At 43.5% G+C, this 10,000-nt stretch overlaps 1 protein-coding gene across 1 annotated transcript in view; it reads right to left on the bottom strand.

The window, feature by feature from the left end:
- pkd1a (polycystic kidney disease 1a) overlaps positions 1-10,000 on the bottom strand; it is a 224,946-nt gene that overhangs the window by 82,284 nt on the left and 132,662 nt on the right. The window contains exons 27-30 of the mRNA XM_063202618.1: positions 5,323-5,841; positions 4,443-4,667; positions 3,869-4,051; positions 45-207 (exon numbers count right to left, since the gene is read on the bottom strand). Coding sequence (XP_063058688.1) covers positions 45-207; positions 3,869-4,051; positions 4,443-4,667; positions 5,323-5,841 — 1,090 coding nt within the window. The remainder of the gene's footprint in view (positions 1-44; positions 208-3,868; positions 4,052-4,442; positions 4,668-5,322; positions 5,842-10,000) is intronic.

Raw genomic sequence — 10,000 nt, 5'->3', positions numbered from 1 at the left:
AAGTATTATTATTATTATAAATATTATTATATTCAGTGGCTTACAGTGGCGAGAGGAAGAAGGTGTATGGCCGGTGGTCCAGGTCCTGGCCCTGGGTCATGCTGAGTCGGATGGTCTTCTTTTCAGTGCTGTTGTACTCGTTGGGCCAGTTGGTGCTGTTCAAGTAGGCCACGATGGCCGGGTCCACCTCACGCTCCGCCGGGTCCTCTTTTGGGTCGAGAGAAGCATTGAGAGGGAGAGAGAATCATGAGGTGTTGTTCATTTGTGTCTCTTTTGAATACTTTTTGGTTACACTTTATTTCCATGGTTCACTATTACAGTGGATCTACCACATAAGGTACATGGTAATAACCAGTGTAACTATATGTAATACCTTGTAATACTAGTGTAAAAACATGTACCAATTTTTTACCTAGGGTTAGGGTTGGTACATGCTATTACACTGGTATTACATGGTATTAAATATTGTTACACTGGTTATTACACTGTACCTAATGTGGTAGACCCACTGTAATAGTGAACCATTAAAAGAAAGTAATACCGACTTACTTATGGTCTACAAGGGTGGATAAATCTAACGCTCTTCTGATGGAAAGTGGAAAGCATGTTACAAGTTGCCATGTAATTACTTCTCCACAAAGGCAAAGTGCAGTAACTACGCCAACAGTGAAACTTAGAAAAATGCCCTCAATGCCTTGGTGTTTGGTTGGATATTGTAGTCACTGCAACTTTGACATAGCAATTTTTCTAAAGCAGGACACGTTTTGACCATATTGGCTTTGTCACAAGATAAAGGAGGAGTAATGAAGACCCCTTTCAGGATAAACTCAATTTTGACAAAATATGTAGTTATTGCACTTTGCATTTGTAGGGCAGAATACGACATCATTTTATCGTCTTAGCTCTCTTTTGAAACACTTTCAGTCAAGCATTGACGCAAATTGTCAAAACTCACATTACTGAGATTCCTTTGTTGGGAAGTGAGTGACAGAGCTATGAGGGCTCATCACTCAATAAAAGACATTTAATAAAACATTTCAATAAAAGAAAGTTTTACTTGACTCCAGCCTTAGGTTCTGTTGTACAACATTTTAGATGGCTTTTGTTGTCTACAATGGCGGAATGAATGTTACTTATTCATTGGGTGTCAACATTTGTTTTTGATGGTGTTCTGAAAACGTAGCTCTTTTTGTTAATATTTTGGGAAATCGAATGTCAGTCAAAGAATGAAGTGTCTCCTTTGTGAGCCTTAACTTTCTTGTACAAGACTTTGGACAACTTTTAGAGGTTGATTTCAAATCTGCTGCATGAAAGCAAACTTGACCGGCCCTGCTGTGGCCAAATGGTAGGGCACTGGTCTACCATAAGGATGACCCGGGGTCGATTCCCGACCCGGGTCCTTTCCGGCCCTTTCCCTTCTCTCTCCCCACTCGCTTCCTGTCACCACCTTCACTGTCCTATCATAAATAAAGTCAAAAAGGCCCAAAACATGTATAGTAATAATTTAAAAAAGAAAGTAAACTTGACAAGTGGCATTATTAACATTCCGTTAAAGCGCCACCATCAGGTGCAGATGCTTATTAAGGTTCTGCTTTGTAAATGTTGTGCACAGAATAAATGCCCGTTGACACTCTGTGACAGTTTGTGACTTCCTAAAAAAAGCTAGAAGTGTGACAGTGTCACTCCCTCTATATCAGGGATATTGAATTATATTTCGACGAGGGCCATTTTTTTCAAATTTCTCCCAGTACAGGGGCCGAGCTATACGTATGTATTATGGTTGCCGACTCTCAATGAAAAAAGTATGGGAGACTTCATTGAAGTGGATTTTGCATTGCTTAGTTGTAATTTCCAGTATTTTAACGTCCTGAGTCCCGTTTCAGCATGATAACGGAGCCCATACTTTTATCTCTAAATTTCAAAAAACGATTCTGTATTTGAAGGGGCATGTGGGGGGCCAGAACCTTGCTGTCCAAGGGCCGCATCTGGCCCCAGGGCCGCCATTTGAATAGCCCTGCTCTAAAGCCACCTCTCAGTCGTATTGTTGTACTATGATAGTTAACTTTTCAATGTCTATTACAGCGTGCCATTGGGGGTATGATGACGCGCATTAAGGGGCTACGGTTCTGCTTTGTACATGTTTTTCACTGGATAAATGCCTGTTGACATTTGTGACAGTTTCTGACTACCTAAAAAAAGGTAGGAGTGTGACAGTGTCACTCCCTCTAAAGCCACCTCTCAGCCTGGATGTCTTGTCCCATGGGGAGACTAGAGAATTTTAATGAGCACTGACAATCACGTTGCCATCATCCATTGCCACAGCTCAGCTAGCTGCGGCGACATCCCGGCAATTAGGGAAGCTGACAGGGGGGTACTAAGGGGACAGCTGTCCCGAACACAGGAACAGATGGGGTCCAGAATTGTTTTTTCATTATATTGCAAGTATTGGGTAGGGGGCCCTTTCTGATAAAATTGTCCTGGGCCCAGCCAAAGCTGTCAGCGCCCCTGACGGCAATGATTACACAACACCAGCTGTTTGCTTCCAGCCTTGTTAAGGCCTTCCCTGACAGGTTGTTTTTTGACGATATGCATAATTCATTTTGAAAAGTAATAATATCTGATTTGCACAAATGCTGAATAACCGCACAGTGACAGTGTATCCCAAGTGTCTGGGGGTTGTGGAGTGATGAGGACGAGTGCATCTTTACACAGTCAATAATCAGTGGCTGCATGTCAAAACAAGTGAGATGCAACCCTTGCATAAATCCTCTGTAGGACTGTGGTGGTGTGAGTATTTGTAACTTTCAAAAATCTCTGCAGAGTATTTGAACTGTGTTTGGAGAAGATTGGTGAAGGCAAACAGTGTCATAACCTCACTTGTTCTCTGCTGAGATGTTAAAAGTGGCTGTGCAGGTTAAAATAAAAAAGAAATGTCACCACTTTCATTTAAACGATTATCCATCATATTTGATTTGGTTGAGTACCACAAAGCATAATATTATATGAAAATGTATCTGTTACTCTTTCCAAATAAAGCAGTGCATGGCATCATGTTGGGGACTGGAGACCCAAGATACAATCTATAGCCTCTCTGCTCACTCAATTCTGTTTGAAAAAATAAATAAACGCCAATACATGGACTCTAACACCATTTCAGAGAATTTTTCAATGGTATACATACCTCGCGTGCTTTAAGTACCTATTAATCATCAGTGTTGGTTAACCTGCACACGCACCATAAAGCCATGTACAGAAATTAAAAACACTGCCACATGTCCATTCTCCCTCTACACCTCTTCATTTCAGTAATTAACCCGCCAATATAGCATCTCTAATGAATCAACTGCTTCAGTCGGTACATTAATCAAGTGTAATGATATGTGAGTATATGTGTGTATATGATATATAAGTTACCATATTATTATACTTCATCAGTATCAGCACTGATTAAATACATACAGATTAATTACAGTATAGGACAAATAAATGGGCAGATACCGTATATGGATGTTTTTTTTTTTCAAAAGTGAAACTGGATTTCTACCTCCAATAATCGTAGTTTCTGTTCCTCCTCCTCCAGGAGTAAACTTGAGCTGGATGAATGGTCCTGTCCGCCTAGCGATTTCAATATTTGTGATCATTTTTTCATTTACAAACATTCGAGTGGTGAGGAGAGGCAAAATGCTGAGCAGCCAACTACCTGAGCTCTTTTTTTAGCCGACAGCAGTTTTCCAACAATCAGAGGTTGAACAGTGTGCAGTCAGAGTCGCGCAGTCAGTCGAGCAGCCAGGGTTGCGCAGCCAGGGTCGCGCAGGCAGGTATTGTTTACAAACACACTAAACCCATCAATAATTTATAGGCTCCTCACCTTCCAGGATTGTGAAGTTGAGCTGGATAAAAAGCCCCGCCTGCCGGTTGGTGTTCCCTGCGTCCACCTTCACCAGCACATGACTGCACCTGCTTACGTTGAAGGTGCCTGCCGGTTGCAGCCTCTCCGCCTGGCCTCCTCCTCCTCCGGAGCCATCCTGCCCTCCACCACCACCACCTCCACCTAGGGATGCACCGATATACATCTTTTCACTTTCGATCCGATCCTCAATACCTAAGTTTGGACATCTGCCGATACCGATACTACTCCGATCCAATACCAAAACCACATATATGGATGTGTCTTCAACTTGAGGAAGGCCCAAGTATGCAAAATGGTCAGAGAAATAAGTCAGAAGAACAGGAAGCCGAGTAACAAGTTAGAAGTATAAAGTTAAAAGTAACAATCCCATCCTGAAAACAAATAAGCTGTAATGATTTAAAATTAATATTACACCTGGCTCAAGGTCAGTAACAGAAATTTGAGGAAAATTCGGATCAAATTCCAATCTCCAAATTATGTTGATATATCAGAACCTGATACCAATACAGTATCGGATCGGCCCCATCCCTACCTCCACCACCACCTGCTCCGGCTCCACCACCACCACCACCGCCGCCACTGCCGTTGTTGACGGCCACGGTGATGGCCTGGCTCTCGTCCAGGTTGGCGATGGGGATCTGGGTGCCGTTCTCGGTGCGGAACTCCATGGAGGCCACCTCGGTGGAGACGGTGTAGTTGGCCACGTAGTTGAAGGGGAAGGGGTTGGGCTCCACCTGGAAGAGCAGCTGCACCACACCTGGTAGTGATGATAATAATGATAACAATGTGAATGTGATATTTAAAGGTACACTCTGCAGGAAATGGTCAAAAAAGGTACTGCAACTATGCTGCTCATTGAAACTGGGCTGTCTTTTGCCAAATTGCATCTTTTCGTGAAAGTTTACTAAGTAATAAACAAATGTTTTCTAGTATGGCCCCAATATAGTCATTTTTGCAGCTAAAATGTCTATTTCTGGAAATTCAAAATGGCGGACCATGGACCATGGCGGACCACCCTTTTAATATATGAAAAGTGCAATTTTCCAGTCATAATGAATACTTCATAATAACTACAAATATTCATGAAAAAACTGTAAATATTCATGAAAAATGTAACATTAGTGAATGGATAGCATGAATTCTGGAAATGAACAACTAAAAATCTCACACAGTGTCCCTTTAATGCATGAGATGGTGATGGATGCATCGGGAGACGATCGGGAAATGACCTCGGGTCAAGAATTGAGCCCGAGTCCCCGGTGTTACAGTGCAGTGCCCTACTGTTTGAGCCATGGCAGGGCCAAATCATTCACATCTGAATGCACCGGGAATGTTAAAGTGTTGTACACCATAGTAATGCACCATAATAATAGTAATAATACATAGCGTTTTCATGATACTCAAAGACGCACCTGGTGCCGCTCCCGAGCCCCCGCCGGCTCCGCTGCCGTATCCCCCATATCCGCCCCCCATGCCGTTGCTGCCCTCCAGGCTGTTGGCGGCCGCCTTGCTCAGGCTGGCGTTGAACGTCCGCGGGATGGAGAAGCGCCGGCACTCGGGGCTGGGGTCGGGGCTGTTGCCGTAGCAGAGCAGGCTCTGGGGGTCGGCCCGCTTGCCGGCCGCCGCGATCTCGTCGCCGCGCAGGATCAGCGGCTCCTCGTTGAGGACGCGCGAGTGCATGAGGATGCGCATCAGCTCCGAGGACAGCGTGTAGGCCTTGGCCGCCACGCGCAGGGTGTGCTGGTCCTCCAGCATCGGGGCGGAGGTCAGGGCTGGCGGAGGATGGTGATGGCCGACAAAGCGACCTCTTCCTCCTCTTTCATCTCCTCTTCCTCCTCCTTCGCCTCCTCCTCCTCCGTGCTCCTCCTCGCCGTCCAGGAGAACCGCGCCGGCCATGGAGGCCGCCTGGCTGACCTGGTGGATGAGGTCACCTGTAGGGGAGAGGAGAGGGGAGGAGAAGAGATGGAAGAGAGGGATGAATGAGGGAGAGCCACAAACCACTTGTTGGATGAGTGGTGTATAGGGGTGTAAATCACAGCCTCCATGACGATACGATCCGGTATCGATTTCTTAAAGCAGGGACTCGATTATTTTCGATACTTAAGAATTCCCCTCGATACGATACGATTCGATTTTTTCCTATTACTTTTCTACTTCTATTATCCTATGGAGCTAAGGCGTTGGACAGGGGTCAGTTACTCGATCATGCACCTCGACACGATACAATTCGATTAAATCGTCGGCCGTAGGATCGATGCATCGATACATTTCGATTATTACTTACACCCCTAGTGGAGACGATGAGAAGGACAGGGGAGAGGTAAATAAGATGGGATGAGACCAGTTGTACTCATCTGCACTGCTCTTCTGCACTAGGCTCTGCATTTATCAGATCTTTCCCAAGTTGCTTTGAATAAAAGCGCGTAATGTCATTTAATGTAATGTCATGCAACGTGATGTAATGGCCGTGGCCTAATAGTTAAGGAAATAGGCTTTAGATCAGAGGGTTGCAGTTTCAAATCAGTTCATATCTTGCTAGCAAACTGAAATATCATATAGGCCAATGTGTATGGTACAGACAGCACTAACAAAAACCCCAAGACATGAACTGCACAGGAGAGAGAGAAGTGGATGATGGATATGTTTTGGATCCAGCAAGACCCAGACAGTCCTAAAAACCCACTGGAACTTCACTTACCCGTCTATGGTATGGCTGCTCGAGCCACTGCGCTCAACAGTACTATTGTGCAGAAGGCTACAGTATGTGGCATATTTCTTAAAGGGACACTGTGCAGGAAATGGTCAAAAAGGGTACTGCAACTATGCTGTTCATTGAAACTGGGCTGCCAATTGCCAAATTTGATCTTTACATGAAAGTTTTTTAAGTAATACACAAATATTTTCTAGTATGGTCCAAGTAGATTCATTTTTGCAGCTAAAAATGGCTATTTTTGGAAATTCAGTGAAGTGAAAAGAAATCCCGCACACTGTCCATTCCACCAACAAACTTTAATACAACGTTTCGGTCATCCGACCTTCTTCAGGTAAACTTTACCTGAAGAAGGTCGGATGACCGAAACGTTGTATTAAAGTTTGTTGGTGGAATGGACAGTGTGCGGGATTTCTTTTCACTTCACTGACAACCCGGCTGGGATAACATCCTACGCACCTGCCCAACTACAGAGGTGTGCAAAAGCGTCTTTATTGAACTAAGTATTTTTGGAAATTCAAAATGGCGGACCATGGAGAAGATCCCCCTTTTCATGTATGAAAAGTGCAATTTTCCCAGTCATAATGAATACTTAGAATTTGATGTCGGTGGTAAGTATTCATGAAAAAGGTAACATTAGTGAATGGCCACCATGAATTCTGGAAATAAAGAACTAAAAATCTCACACAGTGTCCCTTTAAGTCGTCACAGGTATATATGAACAATGTGGCCTATGTGGCACATGCAGACAATGCAGCCTTCCAGAAGCTTTTATAATGCTCACAATGGATGTATTTTTAGATCCTTTAGAGGAGGTGTCACTCTCTCCATATACTGTAGGTTTTTAGATGCGTCCCAGCATCTCTATAAGAGGGTCTGTCTGTCCGTCCGTCCGTCCGTCCGTCCGTCTGAAACGCATTCCTTCAATTGTGTCTGAAACGCATTCCTTCAATTGTTCCTTCATGTGGCCACAAGGCGGCAGACTTGCCATTTTGGACCGGAGCGAATGCGTGCAAGCATAGCCTTTCTAACCGGATGCTAACGTTGGCGAAAAGTAGCCTAGCCACAGGCTAACTGACAAACGTGAGGCCAACAACTCAGCCAATCGTGATGTACTCCACAAATAGACCAATCGACCTCATATTTAGACACTACAATGTTGATTTCTGCCTTCGATTTTCATCAGTTAAGAAATCTAGCGTCGGATTAACACATTATTAAGGTAGTAAAGCGAGTTGGCGCCATGTTTGTTTTCCAGAATCGCCCGGGTACAGAGCTCACGTGCAGCATTCTGGGTAATTGAGTTTCACTGCTTTGTGCCTTGACGGTGAAGCTGGTATTGAAAAAAAGTCCATAAGCGCATGATTCACCCAAACGGTTTTATTTATTTATTATTTGTCGATGTTTAGATTCTTTCCCACATGCACATACTGCTGAAATGGCGTGATACTAAAGGTTGTTAGGCCTAATAAATGTCTGGTAATTTGTAATGTTCACTTCATCTAGGCTATGTGAAATTTCAAATCATAGTCTTTTCCAAATCCAATAATGATGATAAGCTTATTATACCCTAAACTGCAAAAAATAAAGCCATGTCTCGCCATTTTGCTGCCTTGCTGCCTGCCACAATATTTGGAGTGTCCATGATGACCAATAAACAAAAAGTACATCCTCGGGGGGCGTTGACAGGCTAGGAGGAGGCCAGGGGGGCGTTTGGGGGGGGGCGGGGGGGGGTATGGCATAGTTGGAACTGGCATAGAGGGACGCATCTGTTGTCCGCCTGTCGGCCTTGTTCCCATCTTTTTTATTAGAGCCAGGAAAGCCTGTGTGAAAATATTCATTCTGATCTGCCCTGTCTCCTTTCCCTTCCCTTTTTTTTCATTCTCCACACATGTGTGTTGTGGCAGAAGAGCTGTTTTAAGTCCACCTTTAGTATTCACAGTAGCGTTTGGAGTCTGTGCACATCGAAGGACTAAACGTGATCAAACAAATTTGCTGCTCCAAATTTATTTCACAGACTTTCAGACTTCCTTGATTGAAAGTCTTTAAAAAAGATTAAAAAGTTACACCTACACCTGACGGAGACCAGACTGGACGAAACGTCGTGTAACATAAAGTGGGAGCAGCAGCTGCGGATCTTCCTCTTTTTTTGTTTTATCCTTTAGCATTCACCCTCCTACAGTATGTCTCCAGGCGTGCTAGTGCTTCCACTATGCTCATTAGGAAAGTTCAAACTCCTGTGGTGCAGCGTATAAATAAAGAATCAAACTGAAATTACCTGAATCGAACTCTTAATCACTTGAAAATGCTTAAAAGGAGACCATCGACATAACATATAGATCACAGATCAGAAGAAAAAAACACCACAGCCTTTAATGAAAGCTCATCATTAAAATGTAGATGTTGGGCCTCTGGACTGTTCCATCACCTTCATCTGTAATATATCATTAGTCCATTTCGTCTATTTCGCATTCGGATCTCATCATCCAAAAGTACGTATTTGTAGTGAATGTCTGAGAGGATATTTCACCATGTCTCTTTTGAAGTGCTAATTAAGTTAAGATGTGGAAAAACATAAGAAGAGAAGTCTGAACACATTGAAGATAGACATGTAGATGGTACGATGGTAGATGGTTTTGAACTCAGAAAATGCTTTTTGATGAGGTTGTGCATCTTGCTGGTGTTTTGCTTTCTGTTTATTTGTAAACAAAATAATTCCTCAAGTCATTAAGATAACTTTGTGACATTATACATACAGTATATATGGTATCTTTGAATGGGGAGAGTCTGATATTGTGGTGTAACATTCCGAGTCGTTATATACGTTATATACGTTATACAGGAGGCAGCCGTGGCTCAGTGTTGGCCTTTAGATCAGAAGGTTGTTGGTTCAAATCCCACCCTCATCAGTGCCTTCATCCATGAAGTGGCCCTGAGCACGGCACCTAACCCAACATTGCTTCATGGACTGTAACCAATGCCCTGTACCTAAATAAGTCGCTTTGGATACAAAAGCGTCAGCTAAGTTTAATGTAATGTAATGTAATAAAATGTAATGTAATATGTAGTCTATCCTTAAGGTGATGATACACGGGGCAACTTTTTGAGCAATTTTGCAAACCTACTGATGGATGGATTGGTTAGAAAAGTTGTCTGCTACGGATTCAAGTTTGCTGTGTTACAGTTGGTGCTATTGTTATGAACAGTCCAAACAAACTCTTTTTGTATCATTGCTCAAACCAACGCATTGCTCAACAACGTTTCACTGTGCACCACATAGGTGCCGGGAAGGGGGATGCAGTGGTGCATTTGCATCCCCACTTTTGGGCTCCCTAAATGAGGCTTCCTCAACTTTTACTGCAGACAAATGAGTGGAGTGC

Source organism: Engraulis encrasicolus, chromosome 1 (assembly GCF_034702125.1).
Source record: "Engraulis encrasicolus isolate BLACKSEA-1 chromosome 1, IST_EnEncr_1.0, whole genome shotgun sequence".
NCBI classification, from domain to species: Eukaryota; Metazoa; Chordata; class Actinopteri; order Clupeiformes; family Engraulidae; genus Engraulis; species Engraulis encrasicolus.
Note: the sequence above shows the minus strand (reverse complement) of the source record. Positions and strands in the feature narration are given on the sequence as shown.